Genomic DNA, 27336 nt, shown 5'->3' with positions numbered 1-27336 from the left:
CTGCCACGAGAGTGAGCCCATAACCTGTGATAACTGAGTCACAGTTCAACTGCGATACGTTGCGCACAACACTAGCAATACTCGTAGATACACACACAAACGTGCACAGCCAGAGAGACGACACTTTGTCATTAGGAAAGCGCAAAGAGCTGAATGAGAAGGACTTCTGGCGGCAGCGGCGGAGGCAGCAGCAGCAGCAATGATAGAGACTGAAGGTATGATGGTGATACAATACACACTGCATTGTACTTCGATGTAAGTGTAATGTGTAGTGTAAGGTGGCGCCTCTGGTTGAAAAGAGACACCGAGGCGTTAATCAAGATCAGAGGCTGCTAACACAAACAAAATAAAAATAAACATTGGAGTCCAGATCAACAGAAAATTGCCAGAAATGAAAGCCATGTGCGTGAGCAATGGCTTATAACCAGCAGCGGTGTGCAGCACTGGCTGACGACAACTAGAACACAACCAAGCAGTAACTCAATGGACAATTGGTCACCGCTGGTTGGGAAGCAGACACCAGTGTGCTATTATCCAAGCTCAGAACAGAAGTCGTGTGTTAAAGAACAGTGTGTGTGTTAGAGAACCACAACTTAGGGCAGTAGAATCTAGAACGAAACCCTGCCCGGCCTGGCCCTAGGTCAACAACCATCAGTGCAAAGACACACACCTCGACTGTCACACACACACACAACATTACAAGTGGCAGCTAATGTGGCGGAGAGGGGAAGAGCAGCAGTGTACATCCACAGACATGCTTCTGTTGTACGAATAGCATGACTGCGGAACGGTCCACTTGACATAGCCACGTACAGGCAGGCAGACAGGCAGTAGCAAGACCTGAGCCTACCTATGCTGTGTGTCGTGGGGACGTCTAGCGCATCGATACTAAGCCAGAGTCGACAAGTTTTTGCAGCTTCTCGCCGATGACTGGATTCTTGAGATGTCTGTGGAAGAAGAAGAAGAAGAAGATGATGATGAGAGAGTGAGAGAGTGTGTGAGAGAGAGAGAGAGAGTGAGGAAAGAGAGAGAGAGAGAGAGAGAGAGAGAGAGAGAGAGAGAGAAGAACATATCAGGTAAGATGCACTGCTAAAAGTCAACACAAACAAGGCATTCCAATACATCCTCGAAATGGCGACGGAAGAGAGGCTGGGTTGGGTGTGCTATGCCGGTGAAAGATGTGTGAATAAAAATTAAGACGAAAAAAGTCGTGACGTGCTGATGTCAATGGTTTGTAAGGTTGTCCCACTTACTCCCGAATAGCTTTAGGGTCTTCTTGCATCTGCTGTAGGATAGTTCTCATGGCAGGGTCTTGCATGATTTGCTGCAAAGGAAAGACGGCAGAAAGATGCGGAGAGCAGGAAAGCACGCCCATTCATCAACATGCTGTACACAACACACTCTCCAAACCCTGGAAAACAAACAAGTGCATGACACTAGTTCTAACATACGTATAAATGAGGAGGCCGAGGGTTTATGACCAATAAACCCTCGGCCTCCTCATTTATTGTACTTCAAGTATTTAGAATCAACCAGTAAAAACTCCTACTCAATCTCCAACAACAAAATTAGTGGACAGCTGTTATTTGTGTTGCTATGACAACTCGTGTGCTGGACGAGTATTTGTTGTCATTGGTTCAATTTCTTTTACTCTTCATAGGCTATCAGATCATTTTCCTTATTCGGACTATTTATAACCAGTATCTATAATGAGAGTGTGGTCTGTCTCCATGGTTACCGGTGTTCATTTCATAACTATAGCCACTTCTCCTTGTTAGACCTTATCTGGAAGGCCCATTCTTGCATATTCCAACAGCAGCCAAGGGAGCTAGCTCTCTTGGTTATGCGGACTGGGTCCGATCCTAAAAAGCTGTTTTTATGAACTGTTTTTATTGGATGGGATATGATTATGTTGAATAAACGAGGTTTGTGTCAATGGGAAATTGACTTGGAGTTTTTACGAGTTGATTCCAATGATAAATAAGGACACTGCCAGGCCACACCAAAACACAAATAATGTCTTGCCCGCGGTTCCAAAATCTATGAAAATCAGTTTGTTCTGACAAACGATTCGGAAATTCCTGTACTCCAGTGTCAAGAACCTGTGCAGTGGTGGTCTGTATTGTGTGCTTGCGAGGACCTACACGTACTTTGAAGTACAACGTACACTGTCCACGTTGCAATGTAGATGGAACTTGCAGATTCAGTACAGGAGCAAGAATGCACACCTAAGTTACACAAGTGTAACTCACAACCATGTGGCATACCATTTCTATATGGGCTAAGATAAACATTTAAAAAAGAATGATCCTGGGGACTGAATTCACCAGTCCATCATAACTTAGCAGGTGCCTGATGTGGCCTTTGAGGTTGTTGAACAGGTTTTCCTGCATGCTGCATAACAACGTGAAATACATGAAGTCCCCTAGAGTCACACGCACACACACCGACATTATGACGGAGTGGCTGGCAGGACACATCAGCTACTCACCTGCACTTCTGGATCAGCCATGGCACGCTGTGCCACCTGCTCGCGTTCGGCATCGGTCATGGTGGTAGGGTGATGCTGGTAGGACTTGCGCATGCCATCTTGGGCATCCTGGGAGCAGCAGCCAAGTGCACACACCACAGTGACACACAAACAAAACATTACAGTTCCCCTTAAAAAACATGCCAAAGGCAAGGCAAAAGTGATGGTAAAAACCAGGGAGTAGTAAATACCGGGAGGTGATACGCCACTAATCCTGATTTGATGGCTGCCTTGCAAAATTATTTTTCGAATCAATCGTCGCAAGAGGTCACCTGTAATACATGTACCGCATATTCTGCAATTCGAACAATCAGTAGGCAGGAATGAAAAGTCTCAACTCACTGCATTGTTGGGGTCAAGACTAAGAGCTTCCTGGAATGCTGCTGCTGCCTTGCTTTGTTCCTTCAGTGCAAGGTGAATGAGACCTTTGCGTGTGTAACCCTTGACTGCACACACACAACACACACACACACACACACACACACAGCGTCAAGCAGAAGGAAAAAGAACTTACAGTAGAGCAGTAATGACAATCCAGATACCAACACAGCGGAACTTCGCTTACTGATCACCTTTACTTGGTCCCGATTTTTCCCGCATGCACACAAACATTTCAAACTGTGGCCTCTCACCACTCCGGAATTCCTATCTTTTCTGGTGCCAACGACCAAAAGTAGAATCTGCCCGGATGCTTGATTATCCATGGGCCAGGAGCCAAAAAAAGAGAATACATCAGTGGGCTTTTCTTGTGACAGCTTGAATCTAGGCTGGGACAGAATTTACTACTACATGTACATGACTGTGATGATTTACCATCTAAACCATAATTATATCCTGCATGTGCATAACCAGCTCTTTCGCAAAACAGTTCGCAAAGGTTATCACAGTGCAACCAAGTATAACAAGCAAACATAATGACAGTCCATAACAGTCCGGTACATACCGAATTTGGGATCCAGCTTGATAACTGTCTCGCAATCATTCAATCCCATACGGAATTCTGCAAGTTTTGTGTAGCAGGCAGCACGGTTGCTGTAGACCTTAGGATCATCTGGATTACGCTTGATGGACTCAGTGTAATGTGAAATGGCACTAGGGTAATCGCCTGACAATGAAACACACAGGGAAGGCAAAAAGCAGGAAATCAAAAAAGGAACATCAACACATTGTAAAACAATTGCTCGACAATTAAAAAGAACACAAGAAAAACGTGTGATACGTATCCAACAGCAGACATACCTTTTTGGAAAGCTTGGTTGCCCTTGGTCTTCTCTTCGAGGGCAATTTCGGGGCTCAGGTACGCCTGATATCTTCTCTCTTCTAGAATCTTCTCCGCCTGGAATGCGACAGAACAAAAGAATCTTGCTAGATATAACGAAATTCTTCACTACAACTTCAATGATAACAAGCAGCTGGGGGAAAACTTGAAGGTGGCACTGTGTGTCAGCAACAAAGGATCCATTGTAGCACATCAACAAACAAAGCACATATGAAAGACAGAAATGGCGAACTGAACATAGACAAGAAGCAGCCCATTGCACACTAAAGCTGACCTGTTGCAGCTTCTTCAGGATATCGGGCATGCGATGCTCAGCCAAAGACTTGTTGAACCACTTGATGGCATCTTCATACTCCTCCTTCTTGAGGTGAACACTGCCAATACGACCAAGAGCCCTGCCAAACACAAATAGAAACAAACCACCAATATTCAACCAGAAGCACCAATGCCGAGGAGTACGACGCCATACACAGGATATCCAAACAGGACAGCATCACCAGGACCATTCTCACTAGAAGAGTAACACTAACTACTGCCGAACCTCAACGAAGGCTGAAAGCCGCGGCAATGCTGTACAGTATACTGTAGGAGAAGACATCTTTTCGTTCAAAGCCATGCGCTGGCCTTTCGTTTAGCATTTATGTTCATTCAGGAACGCTCGCAAACTCACTCTATGTACCACCGGTACATTATGTGGTATTCACTCACTTTGCAATATTCTTGAAATCGGCATGCTGCTCACGACCAACATCGATAGATTTCAGACAGGTCTCCACACACTCGTCAAATCTGCTCTGCTCAAAGTAGACCGCTACAGAAGCACAGGCACAAACATCATCACATGCATGATTCCATACAGGCACACATATGGAAGCAAAAATGCTGCAGTGAGAAAAAAAGTTGCAAAGAGAAAAGCTGTCCTGTGCCTACTCTTGGAAATGGGCTATCACGACAGATGCAGTGTGTTTCCTGAGACACCAGACTCGAGAGTCACAGCTAACAAATACCAGCTGGTTAGGATTCAGCCTGAACAATAGGTTAGAATACACAGTCAACAATAATTTACAATTCCAGAAGTAAGATCTGCCGGTAAACCTACCCGCCTTGTTTGTCAAATAGGTCATGTTCGTGCCATCCAACTCAATGGCCTTGTCGTAGTGCTGCAGTGCGGCCTCGAAATCCTTCTTCTTATACGCCTCATTGCCTAGCTGCTTGGCTGCATCAGCCTGCAAAGGGGGGGGGGGGGGGGCACACCAGCATACAAAGACTCAGCGAGTTGTTGAAAGCACTGTGAAGCCAGGCAAGAACAAGAGTTCAGTGACTCCTGACCTAATCTACACTCTGCAGCAAGCACAATCTGTACAGGAATACGAGTAAATATGTTGAAACAACTAAGGCAGGATGAGTCTCAATGACCACACACTGAAAGCTCTCTTATCCAGGCACTATGGGACCAAAGGGTGTTTGTATTATGAATCGGAAAATCCGTCATGAAGAACACTACACGGGCGGATCCAGTTTAGCCAAAAACTGAATAGCTGATACATGTGCATGTACATTTGGCAGGGTGCCAGGTTGATAGAGGTGTGCACGGATATGGGAGGGGTAGGCGTATCATACCTCGCTTAGCTCAGCCTCTGCCTTTGCCTCAGCACGAGGTGGGGATGCGGTGGGCTTGTTCATTGTCGGCGAGGACGAGGTCTGTGGAGCGCTACCAGAATCGTCACCTATGCACCCAAAAACAATGTCACGATATGCACAAGAAGAGGGATTAGCACTCGGAAGTGGCACCGAGAAACTTTTAGAGGCGATCACCTGTCCCAGAGGACCACTTGAACAAGGACAAAAGGGCGTCATTTCCACTCATGAGACCCTGGATAAGGGGACAGCCTGTACACAGAGACTGCGTTACGGGGCCTCTTGAGCAGTTGACGTAGGCGCACTGCAACCACCAAGAACACACTTGCTACTGATGTACAGCCACAACTATCAATTATCAACACTACCCGTTGTCGAAAAAAAATGTCACGATACACACAAGAGGGATTAGCACTCGGAAGTGGCACCGAGAAACTTTTAGAGGCGACCACCTGTCCCAGAGGACCACTTGAACAAGGACAAAAGGGCGTCATTTCCACTCGTGAGACCCTGGATAAGGGGACAGCCTGTACACAGAGACTGCGTTACTTGGCCTCTTGAGCAGTTGACGTAGGCGCACTGCACTGCAGCTACCAAGAACACACTGCTACTGATGTACAGCCACAACTATCAATTATCAACACTACCCGGTGTCGAGTATGTAGTGAGTTACCAGAACATACCTGGGCCATCTGGGTTGAGGAAGTCGGCATTGAGAAGGACACCAAGCGTAGCCTGAAGACGTGGATCGGACAGATACCTACATGTGCACGAACACACACACACACATACAGACACATACGGACACGTCAGTAAGGTGGTAGAGCACAGCAGTTCGCCCCATGAAGACCAAGCTTCCGTGCTTGGTGTTGGCATCAATTGACTGCATGCACAAGCCACACCTATGCGCATAAAATCAAAATACACACGCCTCGTCCAATACACATAGCTACTTACTGCGAAATGTTACCCGGGTTACGCTGAATCTGATTCAACATCACCATGAAGTCAGGTTGCTTGATCAGGTCAGCCGTTCGGGGGTCTGCTGCTAGCTTTGCCATGACGTCAGGGCCACTGAATGGGTTTGATGGAGACTGGGCCATAGCAGCTGCACAGGAAGAATACCACAGGCAAGCAAACTGCATCTGATGCGATATCGTAGGATTGGGAGAAACCTCAAATTCATGCGATATCGAGAATATTATTACTAGCTAACATAGGCCTTCATTTGTGCCAGGGGACGATGCGTTGACATTGTAGACATCTGTTGAGTTAGAACTGGCCGCATGTTACAGTCAAATCCAGAATATTCATCACCACATACCGGCCCTGCATCGGAATACCGGTACTTTAAATAAAGCAGTGCCAAGACCGGCCAGGACACAACAGCATCCACGGGCAAACACAACTGGACACGTTCACCACCACTAGAGCGCAAAAAGACTCAATCACGACACAAAACGGACAAAATCAAGGCAGGCTAATTGACAGACACTGTGACAGGCAGTGCATGCCTACAGTTTGCCACACGTTGGAAAAGTAAAGCAGATTCCCAGTAGCAGAGCACATCACCATAAACTTACCCTCTGAGCGCTCCTTGGCGTCGGCAAGGCCACTTTTCAAGGTAGCGTTATTTGCATCAAGCCCGAGGCCCGTCTCGAATGCATCAATGGCCTCAGAGTGGCGATCAAGGAATGATAGTGCAGTGCCGACGCGAGAGTAACCCTGCAAGCAGGCGGCACAACACAGGTACATGTGTGCCCATCAGGGCATACTGTACAGCTACTGGGTCCAGCTTACCCTAGCACTGCAGCCATACACTGCAACTCTACATGCAAGAAGTTCGGCGAGAGCGCCAGCAACGGGCGGCCGGTTGGAAATGGAGGCACTAGAGAAAGAGCTGCTCGGCATTGCAAAACTAACTTGTTCTAGACTTGATAAACTGACCGATCGGTCGTGTAACTGAAAGTCTATGTGCTCTGAGAACGTGTGATGGGTTTCCGTCTCGCAATTACCCGCACAATTAACGGGTGGGCCGGGATGCTACATTTTGGTTGGTGTCAGTTGCACGTCTCCTACAAAACTGCTGCTGCCCTCGGATGCTAGACACATCCAACCTTCTCATTGATCAATCTGAATCCTGAGTAAGAACAAGTCTCTCCTCTCTAACCTCTATCTTGAAGGTAGTAGTAGTAGAATTTATTGTTTTGATAGGGAAGGCCCTACAGACGTTGCCGTCTTGTTAAGGTGAGAGCGTGTGGGGCTGAATCGTTACTTGGATCATCTATATTGATTGATAACCTGATAGGGCTTGAAAGTGCTACGTCACAGCATAGCAACAATTTCAAAAATTCTAAAACTGGATCCACTTGGATCCAGTTTTTGTATGGATCCAAGCACATTTCAAGCCGTCTTACTCACCGCAAGGTGATGTAGCCAGTGAAACTGACTGATTTGGCTACTGGGGGCGGGGTTACAACTGGTGGCGAAGTAAAAGTCACCCCTGCATACGACATGAGTGGGTTGCTATGCACCCACATACTGAGGCAATAGCAAAGTCACACCTTAGTGGATCCAAAATAGAAATCTGATGTCAACTTACTACTCCCTGGCCGTTTTTGACGTCATCACTTTCAAGCCCTATTGGTTTACTACGGCATAACGAACGTATAATTATGTTGTTGCCATGGGATTGGTATTTTATATGTTTGGCATGACACGTGCACCTCTTGGGGCCTGTATCAAAGTGTCCTGCCACAGAGGCCCTGGACTGCTCCACCGCTACATATAAGAAGGCCATGGAAAGAGAAAAAGTCATTTCAGAGAGCCTCTCTCACATTGCACGTTTCAAGAGTACACTCCATGTGAGTACAGGACTGTCTTTCCTTTCAATTTTTCATTTTCTTTCTTTCCTATCACAACTTCACAAGTTTCACCGGCCTGGTAAGCGCACCCTAAAAACTTGTCCTCAAGGCTGCGCTCACCCTGCACTAAAGCTATATATCAGCTTCAACTACTCTCCTACGCACTCCCCCAGCATATTATCATTATGTGCTCAATGAATTGCCGGGCCAGTTTGATACATTTGAATCGAAAAATAAAATTCTTCAAAAGATCAAATCTAGATTAATGCTACCTTCTGCTTTGCCCATACAACCCACATACCTTAGCCCAGTCTGGTTTAATTGAAGTAGTCTTCTGTGCGTCTTCCAATGCATCTGAGAAGCGGTTTAGCTTTGCATAAGCAGCAGAACGATTGCTGTACAGCACATGGTTGTTGCCGTCGATCGCAATACCTTGGGTGTAGAAGTCAACTGCCTGCTCGGCATTTCCAGCCTGCATGGCAGCATTGCCTTTTGCCTTGAAATCGTCCCCCTGAGCCAAGGTAAGTAACATCAACAAAAACAAAGCACTCCTGTAGACATGCTGCCAAACAGCCAGTGGACTCTACTCTCTTCTCCATCGAGTGCACGACATAATAGCAAGCAAACGTAGTAAGAAAAGTCCATCCGGAATATCTCATCAGAAGGAAATTGCAATAGAGCTCATTGTGCCCTTACCATGATAGAATAGTGCCAAGTTAGTTAGGAAAAGAATATCTCAAAGTCTAAAAGAATACAATTTTGAAAGATCAACAAAATGAGTCCGAGTATCACATTATTTTTTTCGCTGTTCACGAAAATTCTCGAGCATTCTCGATCTCGAACTGTTGAACATGAACGCCATTTTCTTGGCCAACATGAAAACGTACGATGTCGATCGCGATCGCGTAGCAAAAGGAGATGTTTACGTACAGCGTACAGCTAGCTGCAGCCTGCATGCCATGCGTCAAATGCGTGCTAGCTCGTGACGTAACGACCTGTAATGGCGTTATCGCTTTTTCGGGACCTTTGCCACGCTTTTGGACCATTCAACAGTCAGTTGAGTTGGGCAGCATAGCTAGCGGGTTGGGTGGCTTTGCCTGAACCGCTGATATAAACTAAAGATTTGACTTTTGACTTTTGTTTGCATTTTATGACATGCTCTCGAGTCTCGTTGAGTCGTTGTCAGTTTACCATGATTTACTGACAAAGAAGCTTTTGCGACCCAAGTGTGTGTGAATACCCGGTGTACGAGCAGGTGGCCGCACTGTCATGATCACCGATATGAGCCCAGGCGATGTTATACTAATAGCACTGGACCGGCGGAGCCATATGTAAATATTATAAATTTGGGACTTTTAAATCATCAAGTTCAAGTCTAGAGTAATTGGAGTTATTGGGAACACGAAGACCCAATTCAGCTGTTTGCCGGAGACGGTTTTCGACTCTAGTGGTAGTGAGCTTGCTACTGATTTTCAGCGTAGCACTCAATGACCACGATTATGGAACAGAGAATTCTCCAGAAAGGAGTCTGGTTGAATTAGGTTTCGTCGCGACTAATTTGCCATGTCCAGTGAGAGAACCCCCTTGCTGGACAGCAATAAGCAATCGCCAGGCAAGTCGTTGTCCCGCTTGCAATTAACTGACCGATAAACTTCAAATTGTTTTGTATTTGTAAGATAGAAGAGAGCACATGGGAACGAGTTATGAAGCAACTGTCCATGACAGTAACAAGATAATCAGCAGTCATGTGTTTTGTATGTATCCCATGTTTGTGGGTTACACAGTGCAGGGCACACTTTCAAGATGAGAACAACATGTTCAAATATTACATGGCAGCTGTACAGTCTACATTTTGCCTTGCACTCACAGCCAGTAGCCTAGAAAACGTCGACTTTACTACTAGTAGCTAGCATGTTGCAACTTCAGGATGAAAGACCACACCGCAGGACCAGATAGGACTCTCCTGTTTGCGAAGGTGTCCTGATTAGAGTGTGGATTATAAGTCGCTTGATTATGAACAATTTGGACTGAACAAATATGTTCTGAATGCGGGGATGTCCCGTTGTTGAGAGGTGTCCGCAAGGGAGGTTCCATTGCACTACCTGTATGCCAGTGAGCAGTCAGTTACCCACATCGGGCACATGTGAAATGCGGTAGTCCTACAAGGGAGCTTCTGGACTCCATGTTTGGAGTCGAAAACAGCCTAAGAAAATTAAACCCAACCGACATCTCACTTGGGCCAGTGCTGAACAGTTCACTGCTATGCCCAGAAGCAAAACTAGACATAATTCCAAGTGGAAAATTTCTACGGAAGAGAGACAGACAGACAGAGACAGGGTAGGGGGGGGGGGGGACCTGTATGTGCTGTTTACCCATCCACCTCTACTAGAGCTGTGCCCAGTTGTGAAAATACTCCATGGAGCTCCCGTGTGTGGGTTTGTTGTTGTTTTTGGTGCTTGGCTTATCCCAAATGCTTATTCTTTTTGTCCCCAGGAAACCTAATCGATTCGGACTCTGTGGGTGGTGAGAGGATATACATCTGCAAAGTATGCAGCAAGCGTGGAATGATTCCCAACAACTTCAATGGCAGAGTCGTCAAGTGTCTAAATTGTGGAGAAGGCACGGTAGGTGCATCTAGTCACAGGGCATGCGCTAAGGATTAAAATATGCTCTGACATAATGTCCTGCCAGTTGCAAAAATGGCCGGACATGTCCGGACATGCAACTTTCACATCAAATCACACAATGTTCAGTGTAGAATTAATACCATCGAAATGTTATCACGACGATGCATTTCAGAAGCAGCATGATCTTTGAAGGCTGACGTTTTCAGGTTCCTTGAGCCAACGACGAAGGAATTCTTGCTGCTGCGAATTTTATCAACAAAACGGGAACACATCTTACACTTCAAATTTTCGACAACGCTACGATCTGAGGGACTGCGCTCATAGCTCAGCCAAACAGAAGTAGTTGAAAGCTCCCTATCATACTCGGCGACCCACTTGTCACAAGTGGTCGTCTTGACTCCTCTGGGCTTCTTTCCAAGAGGAGCACCCTGCATCGGCGGTGCTTGGCTTTCTCTTGCCAGACGACATCACTAATGACTATGAGACAAAGGATTGAAGTGCCTTTTCTTTTTTGTACTTTGCAAAAAGGTGCGCGGACACTTTGTCCGGATATGTACAAAACATCCGGAAACTGACCGTAAACGGTCGGAAATTGTCCGATGTCCGACCGTTATTTCGCGCCCTGTAGTCAGCTGGTACTAAAATAATGTCAATGTTTGAATTGATGAAGTAGATAGTTCCGAAGTGTACTTTTAAATCTAACCAGTAATGGCTATGCCACCGAACCACATTATGTGTGTGTGTGTGTGTACGCATGCATGTGTGTCGCATGTGTGTGTGTGTGTGTGTGTGTGTGTGTGTGTGTGTGTGTGTGTGTGTGTGTGTGTGTGTGTGTGTGCACGCTTTTGTCTGCATTTCATATACAGCCAATTTGCTTGCCTCCTTCCGGCAAGAAGTATGTCCGGTGCGTTTGCCATTGCCTCCTGGTGTGTTCCACGACAGCCCTGTTTCTTAGATGTCCTCGACGAACATGGTCAGTATGCTGCCACTGCTGTTGCTGCCGCCGCCGCTGCTGCTGCTGTTGCCGTATTGGTATGGATCATTTCTATTATGAATAGCTATGGCCTGCAAAAGCTCCAACCCCTACTCACACAGGTTATACAGCCTAGCACTGGGCGCTGTGCTGCTGCAGCTTACAGCCGTGCAAGTCAATGTATGGGCCACAGCCAGCTGAAACATGTCTTTACGTTGTAGGTGAAATTATTTTTTAGTTTGAGGAAAAGGTGCAAACGGAAAAAAGTGAAATTCTTACAAAAATATTATTCCACAAAATTGTCACGTTGCTTGCCAGCTGCTTGGACTAGACTGCCAAACAAAGTGTGAGAACGAAGTTCGACAAGATGCTATCGCCACTGCACTGGTTGATGAATGAAGCACAGTGCGAATGTGCTGGACAGAAACAATTTTGATTCTGCAATGTCTCGAAAATGTTACGAAACCCCAAAAACATGTTTTTGCTGACCTCGGCCCGTATAGACTCTGCTTTTTTTTCAAACCAGCCAGGCTCTAACTCAGGCAACACTCGTAAGCATGAAAAATACCTATCAAGGGCATGCTTTTAACCCTTTGGAGCCCCAAAAATCCTGATAATTGTATGCGACTGCAATTACGATATATTCTTTACCTTATTTTGGTCATAACTTTGGTGCTTGTTATTGGATTTCCATAATCTTGGGCTTCCTGGAAAGCTCTCCGCGAGCAGAGTAACTAGAGCTCAAATTCAACACCACAGCAGTCACATATCCAACGCCACGGCGCCTCGAACAGTCCACAGAGCTGGATATACGAGCAAATGTCCTCAACGCCAGCCATTTCACTCTCATTCATCGTGGAATGCTCAATTGTTTTGCGCTGAGTATAGTTTTATACTGGCCACGTGCAGAAAGCGTACCTGGATGAATCAGCATGTCATCCAAGGGGAAATCCCTCACTGAAGGCCAGCCACTGAGAAAAAAGTTCAACTTTTGCCGTGACTGAAATGTCGAGCGCGATATCTCTGCAACACGACATCGTAGCTGTTCGGCGATTGTTGCATTAGACAGCTGAGCTCTTCGGCTTCTTCCCAGATATTTCGATCGTGGAAATCCATCAAGTTTCGAGTGAGTTACGAACGTTTTAGTCCATCGACGGTATACCGTCGATTTTTGACTGTACGGGCTCCAAAGGGTTAATGGACCACTTGCCATTTGTACAGATCCACGAAATCCCATAGACCCGGAAGGGTGTTGAATGTGTGCTATGCATGTGCATTTGACCAATTTTCGCGTCATAATTCAATGACAGCAATCGCTTTTCCAGCTTCTTCACTTTGGTTAGAACTAATGACTAGCTAGATCTTTGTCAGAAAAAGGTTTTCGGATGAAATGCCTTCAGGCCCCATTTCTTAGTGGAAATAGCAGAAAACACAATAGGGTCCTGCACATTCAACACCCTTCCGGGTCTATGGGATTCTACGGGATTTCGTGGATCTGTACAAATGGCAAGTGGTCCATTTTGGACACACTCTTCGAAATCTCAAGCTCCTATTCCAGGCATGATTGTTTATAAGCCATGCCTTATGCTTCCAAGTTCCTGACTCTAGGTTACATATAAGGACCCACCATTCCACTGTGATAAATTTTTCCCAATATGGTACATTCGCTGGTGCCTTGAGCGAAACGACGTCTTCTGCGACAAGTCGAATCTAGAATTTGAGGGTATTTTCCTACAAACTACTTTTTTTGTAGTTGATGATACTTGTGCCTGACTTATATGGAGATCTTTTGGCCAAGTATGAACAACGAGGAAGGAAGCCTCTTTCTGACCGAAGTGAAGAGACTGACATTCCAATGGCTCAACAATGCTATTTGCACTGTGAATTGAAAGACGTACAGTCAACTTCGCTTATAACGACACTCGGCGAGGCATCAAAAAGGTGTCCTTATTCGCGAAGTGTCGTTATACCCGAAGTCTCATTATATGTATTACAGTGGGATGGGACTTTGCTCTGGGCATGGAAATTCTGTCGCTATTCGCGAATTGTCGTTATATCCGCAGTCGTTATTAGCGAAGTTGACTGTATTTGGTGATGTCGTCTTTAGTGCTGTTGCACATAGCCTGTGTGGGCGCGGTGATAGTAAACCTATCCCCAGGGCACGCTGCCGACAGAAAACACTCTCAAAATGTGCCTCTTGCTTCTTTGATCTAGATTTGATCTAGATAGTATTGTGTGGCTACATGTACTCTAAGAAGTTGACGTTGGTACTACTGCAATGTTCTATTTTCTGTTTCAATAGCCAACGTATAGTGGAAGTATCTCCTGATCAGCAGGGTGAGCAGCGGCAAAAACCCACTGGTGTCCCTATGCAACGACCTGCTTCTCAGGCAGGTAGCCGGCCTGTACATCAGCAAAATACCTATATATGCCCGCACTGCAAGCATCTCTTTGATGTGAGTATATAGTTTGTCGCGACTGTTTCGCTAAGTACTCGCCATGCTGCCCCCCCCCCCCCCCTCTCTCTCTCTCTCTCTCTCTCTCTCTCTTCCTTCCTGTGCCTCCCCCAAAGGTACTTTCTGTTCTCTGTGTTCAATCCGTTGTGCAGTATTCCTAATTTCCTATGCTCAATGTCTTCTCATCTGCTCACTCACTTCTCCCCTATAATGCGCTCAATCCCCAGACAGCTAGTGCTGATAAACATGTATGTATATTTGTATTTGTGCTCCTCACACAGTGGCCCTCGGGCCAGGCATCTGCAAAGTGTACGTTTTGTACGGACTGGTAAGTTTTGAAAGATGAACTTGTGTCTTTCTTTTTATGCGGTGGGATATTTGTATTCTGTTGCGTGCAAGCATAGCCATACATGCACATTGATACATTCACACTTGCATGCACAGTTGGTGAAATCAAGTGTACATACAATGTAGTGTGCTGCTCAGTTGGGTAACGTTTTGTCAGAATTCCTTAACTATGGTAATTGTTACTAGTATTCAGCTGTGTTGGCCTTATCTAAACTGCCTGTCCTCATCCACTAATAAGTAGTACTCATTGCTAGCAAGAAAGGTATTCTCGTCCAATCTGTGGTCACTTGCTAGGCACTGGCAGGAAAGCAAGAGCGCAGGTCAGGAGTTTTTGTTCAACAACTCGGAGCTGGCATGGAACAGAGGTGCATGCTCTGGACGGCCACCACCCTACTGAATTGGTGTCACTCTCTCTTGTGTGTGCTCATCTTGTAGGTGTGTTCTTGATAGCACATGGCCCCTTCGCCGCTCTGTGTTTTGCTACTTATTCGCTGGAGTGTGTCTGCTGGCAACTGCTGCTATTGCGGTAAGACCTGTGCACAGAGGAAGCTGATACTGTAATTTCACAAATTTTCAGTGTATTTTTATTTTCAGTACTTCCGGTGCGTCTGTTTCATACCTAAAATTCCAACCCACCGAACAAACACTAAAACACACATAATCCAATAGGGAACTGCTTCTCTGTACATGTACCTAAAATTTCTGTTCACCTAACCTGGCCTTTTGCCCTCATACCAAAAATATTGGGCACCTAAAATTTCTGAAATTTAATAGAGTAACAGTTACTTGGCGTACTGCTGCACAATGGGTGATTTTTCACATGCGAAATATTCTGACTTTCATACAGAAATTGGTTTGTGATCCTCTCTCTCTTTTTTATTGGATGAACATTTCCCTGCCATGAGACCAAGTCAAGCAGCTAAAATAATTATAGTGTTCATAGAGTGTGCATGTGTGATAGGTGATGCATGCGGTACAGTGTGGGAGGTGTGTGTGTGTGTGTGTGTGTGTGTGTGTGTGTGTGTGTGTGTGTGTGTGTGTGTGTGTGTGTGTGTGTGTGTGTGTGTGTGTGTGTGTGTGTGTGTGTGTGCGGAGACGTGGACCACCAAGGCAGGCCACCTCCAGAAGCTAAACACGTTTCACCATCAGTGTGTTCTGTCCATCGTGGGTATCGGCCGTCGTCAACAGTGGGATGATCGGATCTCAACGGCCACATTAGCGGCTACATTCGGTGTTGACCCTGACATCACCAGCATCATCCGCCGTCACCGGCTTCGTTGGCTGGGTCACGTCGGCAGGATGGACGACTCGCGCGCACCGAAGCAATTGCTGTTCGGCGAGCTGCCTGCCCCCCGTCCTCGTCACGGCCCGAAAAAGAGGTGGCGAGATGTGGTGTCGACTGACCTGGCGGACCTCGGCGTGACCACCTGGCTTGAGAGTTGCCAAGATCGTCCCGGCTGGAGACGAGTTGCGAGTAGCACTCCACCGCCACGGCCTGCTCCTGATCCTCTTCCATGTGTCTGTGGACGCCCGTTTCGTCGACCAGGAGACCTGAAACGACATGCCAAGTTCTGCGCTCGTGTTCTCACCTGAACTTTCCGACATTCACTATCATTGCGTACGCAATGGGCAAGATCAAGGGTCAAGGTGTGTGTGTGTGTGTGTGTGTGTGTGTGTGTGTGTGTGTGTGTGTGTGTGTGTATGTGTGTGTGTATGTGTGTGTGTGTGTGTGTGTGTGGTGGGGGTAGTGGAGAAATGTTGATTTTTGCGGTCAGACCAAACACAAAATCGACTTGTTTTCATACCATGTTCTCCTTTGGTCTCTTTCTGTGTACAGGCTACCACATATTCATACTTGGATGGTGAAGAAGGTAGGGTATTTTCTTGTTTGCAGTTTTCAGCGGTCCGAATTTACATTCAGTGAAACCTCGTTAATAAGAACACTGATAAAACAAACTGTCGCTTTAGAAGAACTAATATTTGAAAATACCGCCATTCCGGCAACAGGCTCTCAGCTTCACAAAATAGATAAATAAATAACTTTGCCAATATTTCGCCCGTTGGGCATCATCAGGGCATTGAGGAAGGGGAGGCAAAACACGAAATATAAAGACGAATAATGCAGGCAGATGAATGTTCTAGAACTAACACATCGTGGTGACACAATTGGCAAGGCCAGCAAACTAAACAATCATCACTTGTAAGGTGACCTACACAGAACGAAAGAAGAGAAAACTCACACATACACACAGACACAATTTGGCGAGAAGGCAAGAAAACTAACAGTAACACTAAAGTTTACAATCATCACCTGTAAGGTGACCTAAACAGAAGAAAGAAGATAAGACTATCACAGCACGTACAAGAACACTTTCAAGTGTGGGAATGCTAAAGGCGATCTATGTATATGACAAGTGTCTGTGCAAAGTACTTCAGTGTGTGTATGTGCTGTGTCAGGTGGTAAAGTCCAGTGGTAGTTCGAGGAGATGGGCGTCGATTCCAGTGCCGACGATCCGGTGTCATCCAAACCAGCAGTCAATTGCGATGACGGTTGGCGCCTTATTACATATTGTGTTGAGATTACCCAGTGACAGCATACGCGCACCAAGAAAGATCCTTCCCGAGGCAAACTTACAATAACGTGAACCGAATTCTCCAGGTGGAAATACTCGTAGTGTTCGCTTACCCCAGGTTTTCCTGTACTTCTTGCCCGTGACATACTGTCTTCATTAGTCTTATGCCATGTCCTAGGTCAGTGTACTGGCTCAATGACGGCAGCACATGTTGACAGAAGAGAAACATGACCTTAGCCTATCCTCTCTATTTTGCCTCATCTGAATCATTTTCTCTTTTTCTTTCTTTCTTTGCATGTGTGTGTCCTGCTTCACAGAGATCATTGCTGCATGGATAGGTAAGCACAACACCGCATACCCTACTGGCAAGAGTACATAACCCCCCAGAGTGTGCAACTCCACTATGGGTGCTGTCCCGACAGAATTTCAAGTTGACGTCATTTTGATGATGCAATGCGCACTGTACACGGATTATCAGACGAATCCGGAACCTGTGGTTGACCGAAGCCGATCGATCCTGTACAAATTATTGCAAAGAAAAACGTGTGATGCGTTGACACCCGTACACATGTTGTAAATCACTGGTGCAAGGAGCATTGCGTCATAAATAATGACGTCAACTTGAAATTCTGTCTGGACAGCAGGGTATGTGGGAGTTGCACGCTCTGGGAGGTTATGTACTCTTGCTACTGGTCATGATGTTGCACTTGTAATACTCATACATGTGTGTGTGTGGGGGGGGGGGGGGGGGTATAGGTGGGGCAGGGGGGGGGGGGGTGCATAGGTGGGGCAGGGGGGGGGGGGGGGTTGTCATGGCATGCATGGTTGTATACCCAGGTCGGGTACTTGGAATGCTTGAAGCATGCCTCTACATCAGCATGACTACTAGTATCTAACAAACAGTACTGGACACCGACAGACTGCACCAGCACATGAATAACTTACTACCAAGAGTATAATAACCCCCCCAAGAGTGTGCAACTCTGCATATGGGGTCTCCGACGGCGAAAACTCACATCACGTGTCTCAGATACGTTCGTACTACGTACAAACGAAGGATAGCGTGCGCGCAATCCGAATATCTGCCGTGATCATGCTGGGGATTTGCATACCCGCAGTGAGTTTCTGTCAGAGAGTGCTTTTTTTATTACTCTGCTGCTCGCTATAAGCGGGCTGGAAACGTACAACTGCGACACTGTACCACGTGATGTGAGTTTTCGCCATCGGCGTACCCCATAGAAAGGGTATCAGGAGTTGCACACTCTTGGGGGGGGGGGGGTAAATACTCTTGTTACTACATGTAACTGTTGGTGTTCCTGCAAGAACCAAAACTGCGAGAAAAGACCGTATGCAGCCACGCAATAAGAAAGAGACGTGTCACATGAAGCCAACTTGTCGTACAAGTAGTCTATGGCGGTGTGGGCAAGTACTAGTAGTCAGTGGCGATGTGGACAAGTACACAACCGTGAGGCTTGCTATTAGCTGTGAGTCCTTACTCCTCTCTTCCGACAGTACTGTAACGAAGTTACTAAGAACGTTCTGAACGCCATCCCGTGCTTCGCCGCACAGCTCCAGGCTTGCAACGCTGTTAAGATTGTGTATACGATACATACACACCGGTTGTGTATTTTTTTCTACAAAATCCACATATCTCCAGACACTGGGGTGAATGATGGAGTGTGGTGGTGGGGCCCATTAAGCTCCGCCGACCAGAGGTCTCGGCTTCATAGCTCCATGGACGCGATACATACACACCGGTTGTGTATACGATACATACACACCGGTTGTGTATACGATACATACACACCGGGTGCTGACTACTGCCTGATGGTGATTGTTTCCCAGCAAACAACCAGGGTCTGGTCGATGCCTCTTGGTCGCAATCCGAATCCTGCTACCCAATTTATGTTCTTGAACGAATTGTGCTCAGCAATGACCAAGAATGAGGGGGGGGGGGGAGGGGGAGATAGCAGGGCAGTAGCCTTTCTGTGCGTTAGGGCCAGCCAACAATTGCGTGATGGCAATCTATTCAGGTCTGTCAGAACAAACCTTCACCTGTTGAGTTGGTATGACTTCACATGATCACAGCCGCTAATTTCGTGTGAGATTGTTGTGAAACGTTTATTTTATGTGTCAAAATTGCAAACGGAATGCCGCATTCGGGAAACTAATTTTGAAAGTGCTGAAAGTCTTGCCTCTCGGTTGATTTAGACAAGATAGGGATGATTTTATTTGGAACACTTTAGTTTTCTTTGGAATTGCACAACATGGTGACTATGTAGCTAGCTCTCACTATTTTCAAGAAAACAATGCCGTGCAAGAATTTGAAAAATCTAACCGACTTTGTTGTCTACTCGCCTTTCCTTGCATCGTACAACGTTGTCGCCGGGATTGTCAGTCAAGCTAGCTGTCATATCAAGTCAACCTCTGCCAGCGGAAGCAGTGCATGCCTCGATTACATTTTGGAGGATAGAATCTGGTCCCTGCTATTAAATGAAGAATATTATATGTACAATAGAGGTTACATTGTGGAGAACTATGTTATGTAGAACGAACCGTATAGATACTCTGTCATCCGGGAATTTCGAATATCTACGTTATATTGAGGTTGATGTTCAAGCGAGAGTCGTTATATCGAGAGTTGGCCTGTACGTTGATAGTCACTACTTCTAAGTCATCCTCTTTGCCTCTATCCACCTTATCCGTGTGTCCTCCAGCTGGTGCCATTCTTGCACTTGTTGCCTTTTTCAGTGGACTGCGCTACACATACCTGAGACGATATGTCGCTGCTCCCTTGCCATGCACGTAGCGACAAGTACTTGCTTTGCTCACGCTGCGCCGCTAGTGAAGTTAGTCATCTTCTGTAGTTGCTGGATATGCATTCTTAGGCTGACGTGCCTTCCATCGCCTCTAGTTCTAGAACGGGCCACCCGTGGCCATTGCTACATTGCGCACGGACTTGCATGCCACTGGCCTTGCTGCGTACTGGCATGTCGCTTCACTCGTCCCACGGCACACCTCACTCTTGTCTCCATGGCTGATGGTATGGTAAGAACTGGCTTGTCCGTCGCCCGTCCGCCTACCCGATCAGCTGAGACGTTTAGCTCCCCCCCCCCCCCCCCCCCCGCTCTTATAAAGAGCAAACTAGCAGGTCCTAGACACCTGTGCGCATCACGATTTGCCAGTCAAAGTGACTGTGTCATGTTTTTTCCGTCCCTTATCAAACATATTCTATTTTTTCTATATTCTTGTATCCTAGGTACCGGTCCGTTCTTAGCCTCTTTTGTGTCCCGTTATGAAAATAGACACTGCTCTGGTATATTGGATTTGATTTTTTTTAATGCTATACATGACTATTTAATTCACAGCGTGAATGCTGGCATCCTGCACGCCCCCTCTACTGCCACCAAATTCCTGCTATTTCGCATGCACTGCTTACTGCTTACTGATGCTGTATCGCCACCGGCTAATGGCTACGACTCACGCTGGGTGCATTTTGCATTTTGCGCACGCTTTCACATCTACGACATGACTTCTTGAACTCTCTTTTTAACCAGCCTTATGAGGGATGTCTTGTCCCAACTTGAGTTTCGAATGTGTCTTCTTTTTTTTATAGTTATTTCTTCTTTGAGACACAATAGTATCTGCCAATTCTGTCTGTTTAGTATGGCTTGCCTCTGGGCTTGGCATGTTTCATTTTGCCCCCTTGCATAATAAAAATATTATATCCTTTCTGTAGCGGGTGCACTGTGCGCTTATCAATGATTTTTTCTCAACTGTCTTCTTGGTTCTTCTTTAACGTCTGTCTTAAAGCGTTTCTGTGGAGTGAGAAAGATAGTTATTATCAGAAGTAAAAGTTTTAAATGCATAAAACAAAGCAAGCTGCGCTTTGATCGCACATGCACATCATTGAAACGTTTTTGTTGCTGTATCTTTGGAGGGATTGTTTTACTGACGATCAATACCCAATAATGCATGAGTAACTAGTAAGACTTGATCCCGTTTGCAACTAAATTACTTTCCCTCAAACTAATGGATAAGTACAACGTTTTGTTTGGAATTAACTTTCGCTGTGTTCGTTAGGGGGCACGAAATAACTAAAGATTGTACCAAACTAAAGATTTTTTCTGAACGTTCGGGGTGACAAGACCTCGACCGAAAACGAAATTTAGTATGTAACGAACCTGCTGGTGGAGTGATCTAACGAAAGATTTCGTAACGACAAGCATAGTGAGGGTCCTGAGTTGACAACTCTCTCGTGTGCATGTGCCTGCGGCATTTTTACTGCTAACCTACAAGTAAAACATTCAAACCCAATAGCAGTGCCGCTTTTCAACAGAAAGGGGGGGGGGGGTCAGCAAAGACTCCAAGATGCCTTTGACTTGGCATGCTTTCAAAAGAGCAAGGGCCAAGCGCCCGGGGCAGACAACTTAGATCATGCCACTGAAGAGCATTGCTTGGGTTTGACTGGACCAGTACGACCATGCGTACCTTGTACCAGGAGTTGATTGTAATAATTATTAAAAGTGTTCAAAAATCTGAGAATAACTAAATAGACCGTAGATGGATAAAAAGTGCTTCAAATCAATAGTTCTTGTTCAAAATTCAGTTTGAATGATCAAGGGCAGGATTGATCTTGGCAAACCAATCCGGCCTGCAAAGAAATGTGTTTAGTGTTGCGCACAACAGTTTGCGGGGGAAATAATAAAAGTGACTGTACAGAAGGATTGAGAGTTTTTCATACTATATTCAGACAAGAGACAAGCCACTCACTCGTGAGTGAAACAGTCGCAGAGACGGAAATTGAAAACGCGAGGCTTGAGACAAGCATGAATGTTCAGTCGCAATAGTCAGGCAAGTTGCCCGGCTGCCGTGATCCTGCAGCCGTGCATGGCAGCTGCGCTGGCCTGCGTAGTTGCTCCAATGTTGACGTTCTGGACACGTGCTAGCAGTTGTTGAATAATTCATTGCTTACTGGAACTGTACAGAACCTTCCCTGGTGGAGTATGCTGGGTTGTCAAAGCCCTCATCGTCGTCGTGGTCCATAGTATGCTGGAAGCGTACATGACGCACTCCTCCCTTCTTCTGCACGCACAGAGAAAACAAGAGCAGAGATACCGTGTAACCGTTAATTAAACCGGGATCTTATATTGCACCGCGCCGGCTTGCGTTCACAACACAATGGCTTGGTGAAGAGTACCTTGGTCTTTGAATTTAAAAGTGTTCCGGGGGGGGGGGGGGGAAGGGGGATAGCGCCATTGCACGTTATCTACAAGTAGTCCATACTATACTTGCAACGTGTACTGTGTGCTTGTGTGCACATGTGTTGGAGGGGAGGCCTGGGGAGGGGGGATGAAAATCTCGTGTAGCCTGTAAAAGCATTGTCATGGGTGACATTGTGCTGGGTTGACTTATGACAACAGCAGATTGTAACGCCTGCTCGGTGGTGTGATAGGCCCACACACTGTGTGCTAAGACCTGAAGTTAGGTTATGCGGCATCACCTGTCAGTCCTATGCAGTGTAAAGACAAAAGTACTATGTTACGTACCTGGCGGACAACAACAACAATGATGATTCCGACAATGATCAGCGCGGCGGCGACCGAGATGATTGCGGCAGTTGCGCCGGTGCTCAGGCCCGACTTGCCTCCCTGCGTTGGCGTGACCGTGTCGGTCGGCTCGACGGCAGTGGCCGACGATCCCTGCAGTGCGACTGCGCTCGCTCCGGCGACGCTCGGGGTCCAGGTGAGCTTGAGGTTGCCAGACTGGATCTGCGTTCACAAGGGTGCACAGCAGGAAATTAGAAAAAAAGCTGGATGACCTGATCTGTCCACGGTGGGTTGAATAGATGGCAAGGTGCACGGCCAGTTCTTCATATTTGTACTGCAATGCCGCTATTAGGAACCATTCGGCATGATCTACCGTACCGTATTGCAGTATCAAGTATGTGTAGCCTGGGGTCTGATCAGCCCTGTACGTGTACAATGTACGAAGTTACAAACAGCTCACTGGAATATGCAGTTCATGGAATCTAGAAACACTGACATGCATTGTGTGAATAGCCACCCGCGCTGGTGCGCTGTTCTTACATCTTTGTTGATGGTGCTTGTAACGGCCTGGAGCTTGTCACCGGAGCTCTCCAGGGCAACTTGTACTTCAATGCTCTTGCCTCCCTTCAGGCTGGTCTGTAAACACAAGACAACGCAGAGATTTGTTATTGGCAGGGCTGGAGTCACACACGCGTGCACACACACACACACAATATAACCTAGCAAGTGAAGCCAGGATGTGACTTGCAGATCAAGAACATAAACTTTGCCACACAGTTTAATTTCTGGTCAAACTGCATGAAACTATATGCACATGCTACGCAATCACAATGGTAGCGCTACATAGCAATGCATAAGGCACGATTTGAACATACCCTGATGACAGAGAGGTCAGTGAGCTTGTACTTGGCACTCAGCGTTCGCTGGATGAAGCTGTCAGAGGGGCACAGGCAAAACAAATTCACCATACATGAATCATGAATAGAGTTCTCCAAAACACGCCACTTTTGGTTGCAGCTGTGCGATAGAAGAGTAATGCAATGTACATGTACACTCACCAGTGCATACGGTCAGAGCACCCAACGATGCACTTCAATAACGTCAGGTGGAAATTCAGCTCCCAGCCTCCGTTTCAAATTGTGGCAGATTTCTTACCTGGCAAAACTAGCCTTGTTGTCAATGACAGTTGCCTGTGAGTTGGCTGAGCCCACCATGAACACCAAGAAGATGGTACGTACTCGGATGGCAGCAGAAGCTGTCGAGGGATGACATGAAACAGTAAGAGGGAAACAAGAGCATGAGACCCGGGGCTTGCCAACACAGTCCTGGCCACTGAGTACTCCCTTGGCCCTGACAGTTCATCTGAATTCCGAGCGTGCAACAGGAGATCAGTGCCATCGGCATCGGTGGTCTAGACAATCACACGATTACGAACTTTGACAGCAAGCAATCATTCAAGTCCCCTAAACACACCCACACATGTTATACACAAACACACACACACACACACACACACAAACACACACACACACACACAAACACAACTGGTTCATGACCCTACGGCATGCAGGGCAGTGCCACTTACTCTGGACAGGTTCTTGGGTTGTATGAGGACGTGACGTACGCACGTGCATACGAGTTCCCGTTCCTGTGTGAACTCGGCTGGTCCTTGGTGATTGAGTTGGCTTGGTGCCAGTGCCTGTGTGAACTCTGCTTGTCCTTGCTGGACGAGTTGGCCGAGTTCCGGTGCCTGTGTGAACTCTGCTTGTCCTTGGTGGATGAGTTGGCCGAGTTCCAGTACCTGTGTGAACTTGGCTTGTCCTTGGTGGACGACTTGGCCGAGTTCCAGTACCTGTGGGCATCGGTCGGGTTCCAGTACCCTCGCGACCTTGGCTTGTCCTTGGTGGACGCGTTGGCCGAGTTCCAGTACCTGTGTGAACTTGGCTTGTCCTTGGTGGACGACTTGGCCGAGTTCCAGTACCTGTGGGCATCGGTCGGGTTCCAGTACCCTCGTGAACTTGGCTTGTCCTTGGTGGACGCGTTGGCCGAGTTCCAGTACCTGTGTGAACTTGGCTTGTCCTTGGTGGACGAGTTGGCCGCGTTCCAGTGCCTGTGTGAACTCCACTTGTCCTTGGTGGATGAGTTGGCCGAGTTCCAGTACCTGTGTGAACTGGGCTTGTCCTTGGTGGCCGAGTTGGCCGAGTTCCAGTGCCTGTGTGAACTTGGCTTGTTCTTGGCAGATGAGTTGGCCGAGTTCCAGTGCCTGTGTGAACTCTGCTTGTCCTTGGTGGATGAGTTGGCCGAGTTCCAGTACCTGTGGGCATCGGTCGGGTTCTAGTACCCTCGGGAACTTGGCTTGTCCTTGGTGGATGAGTTGGCCGAGTTCCAGTGCCTGTGTGAACTCTGCTTGTCCTTGGTGGATGAGTTGGCCGAGTTCCAGTACCTGTGGGCATCGGTCGGGTTCCAGTACCCTCGTGAACTTGGCTCGTCCTTGATGGACGAGTTGGCCGAGTTCCAGTGCCTGTGTGAACTCTGCTTGTCCTTGGTGGATGAGTTGGCCGAGTTCCAGTACCTGTGGGCATCGGTCGGGTTCTAGTACCCTCGGGAACTTGGCTTGTCCTTGGTGGATGAGTTGGCCGAGTTCCAGTGCCTGTGTGAACTCTGCTTGTCCTTGGTGGATGAGTTGGCCGAGTTCCAGTACCTGTGGGCATCGGTCGGGTTCTAGTACCCTCCTGAACTTGGCTTGTCCTTGGGGGATGAGTTGGCCGAGTTCCAGTGCCTGTGTGAACTCTGCTTGTCCTTGGTGGATGAGTTGGCCGAGTTCCAGTACCTGTGGGCATCGGTCGGGTTCTAGTACCCTCGAGAACTTGGGTTGTCCTTGGTGGACGAGTTGGTGGAGTTCCAGTGCCTGTGTGAACTCTGCTTGTCCTTGGTGGATGAGTTGGTCGGGTGCCAGTGCCTGTGTGAACTCGACTGGTCCTTGGTGGATGAGTTTGCTGCATTCCAGTACCCTCTTGAAATTGGCTCGTCCTTGGAGGATGAGTCGGCATTAGTCTGGTTCCGGTGCGAACCCTGCTGGTTCTCGGAGAATGAGTTGGCCGAGTTCCAGTTGCTCCTGTCCTGGGACGGTGTGTTCCGCCACCACCTCCACCTCCACCTCCTGGCTGAGCCACTGTATTGGGAGAGAAGAACAGGGCGAACAACCTTGTGTTAGTCTCAGCCATGTAACCCATGTTCGCAGAGCAATCCACCATAATTATAGACATACCACTTCCAGCGAGGCTAGCCGCCAAGAAACGTTCAGCATGTCTGCATCCTCTACGAGTACTGCAATCTATTCAGGGACCAAATAATAATTATCTTGAAATTTGATTATTTGAAGCGTTGTTTGTTGTAGGAATCCAATGCAGGGTTGTAGCACTCGACCATGGCTGGTGTGAGCATGGCCGGCGGACCTTATGTCAAAAACAGGTTGACCACCCCCACCGGCCCACCCCAATTCGTGTAGAACGGGTTTTGTTGTTGTTGTCAATAACATTCATTTCCGGTCACGACAACTGAGCAGCCCCTCTTCTTTTAGCTGTATACTATATGCACAGCTAGTGCAGCCATCAACTGGCCGTATCATCTCTTGGGGAACGGATGCTCCCTTCCAGTTCCACGGTCTGCCTTGAGAGTCTGTTATTCACACTCCACTCGTATCCCCTTACCTGCAACCGCAGCGGCTAGCAACAGAGCAAGAGCGAATTGCCACTTCATGGTCCGTGCAAAGACAGCTCTGTAGGAAAACAAACACGCACGACAGAAGCAAGACATTTTGCGAACCTCCTTCTTCTACAGGAATTCTCGGAAGCCTAGACCTCTTCCAGGATCGCGAATTGAATGAAATAATTCGGACTCTGTACATGAAGTAGTAGTAGCGAGCGGGCAGCCGCACCTCGCTGTTTTATGCCATGCATGCGGTTCGACTTGAACTTCTAGCTAGCAGCAGATCTTCAGCAAGATTTACCAGCGCAGAATATCGAACTGGTTCGCGGGATCACTCATCGCCGAGCAGTTTCTATGGTGAAATGTAAACTCTCTGTTCAAAATGCCCCAGCTGTGCTATGTCCACTTACCGGCAGGGTAGCTTGACGACAGTGGATTAGTTGAGCTAATCTTCTTCACTCGATAACTGGTGTTGCCGGCCGGATTCTCCTCGCCGTCCACTTCCCAAGAAATGATTCGCTTCTCAATCTCAGGTTCCATTTTATAGCCGAAATGGAAAGGATCCTCCCCGGCCCCACAGCCAGTTGCAATGGGAATTGCAAGGTTCATATGCCTGATCCAGTAGCACAGTTTAGTAATGCCGATATGTGATCCGTGATTTTTGGGATACTGTCTCTGTCCGTATTCTGGTATTGCGGTAACAGCACGAGGATTCACGTGACTCGTGTCAACCGTGGGGATGGTCGAGCTAGGTACGTTTGGCTCGGCGATCTGGAAAGTCCTGGCTTTGT

The 27336-nt window shown here is 47.2% G+C and overlaps 3 protein-coding genes across 3 annotated transcripts; 1 reads left to right on the top strand and 2 right to left on the bottom strand.

Annotated features, from left to right (window-relative positions):
• Positions 1-114: 114 nt before the first annotated feature.
• LOC135814873 (stress-induced-phosphoprotein 1-like) lies at positions 115-9128 on the bottom strand. The gene is made up of 15 exons (XM_065328067.1): positions 9008-9128; positions 8613-8822; positions 7031-7172; positions 6405-6555; positions 6131-6207; positions 5430-5536; positions 4909-5035; positions 4518-4620; positions 4084-4204; positions 3770-3866; positions 3474-3635; positions 2873-2976; positions 2492-2599; positions 1254-1324; positions 115-947 (listed from the first exon to the last, which is right to left on the bottom strand). The coding sequence occupies exons 1-15, from the start codon at positions 9008-9010 to the stop codon at positions 875-877; spliced, it is 1656 nt and encodes a 551-aa protein (XP_065184139.1). The 5' UTR covers positions 9011-9128; the 3' UTR covers positions 115-874.
• A 326-nt stretch (positions 9129-9454) lies between these two features.
• Positions 9455-21087, top strand: LOC135814872 (type I phosphatidylinositol 4,5-bisphosphate 4-phosphatase-A-like). Its single transcript, XM_065328066.1, has 9 exons — positions 9455-9923; positions 10805-10935; positions 11805-11911; positions 14214-14367; positions 14649-14695; positions 15151-15241; positions 16553-16586; positions 17606-17626; positions 20006-21087. Exons 1-9 carry the CDS (start codon positions 9875-9877, stop codon positions 20095-20097), a joined length of 726 nt encoding a protein of 241 aa, XP_065184138.1. The 5' UTR covers positions 9455-9874; the 3' UTR covers positions 20098-21087.
• A 658-nt stretch (positions 21088-21745) lies between these two features.
• On the bottom strand, positions 21746-27123 carry LOC135814871 (mucin-2-like). Its single transcript, XM_065328065.1, has 8 exons — positions 26956-27123; positions 26548-26615; positions 24423-26009; positions 23993-24092; positions 23713-23770; positions 23378-23473; positions 22838-23059; positions 21746-22373 (listed from the first exon to the last, which is right to left on the bottom strand). The coding sequence occupies exons 2-8, from the start codon at positions 26594-26596 to the stop codon at positions 22260-22262; spliced, it is 2226 nt and encodes a 741-aa protein (XP_065184137.1). The 5' UTR covers positions 26597-26615; positions 26956-27123; the 3' UTR covers positions 21746-22259.
• Between the last annotated feature and the right edge of the window lie 213 nt (positions 27124-27336).

Source organism: Sycon ciliatum, chromosome 4 (assembly GCF_964019385.1).
Source record: "Sycon ciliatum chromosome 4, ocSycCili1.1, whole genome shotgun sequence".
Classification (NCBI taxonomy): domain Eukaryota; kingdom Metazoa; phylum Porifera; class Calcarea; order Leucosolenida; family Sycettidae; genus Sycon; species Sycon ciliatum.
This window is presented reverse-complemented; position numbering and strand designations above follow the sequence as displayed.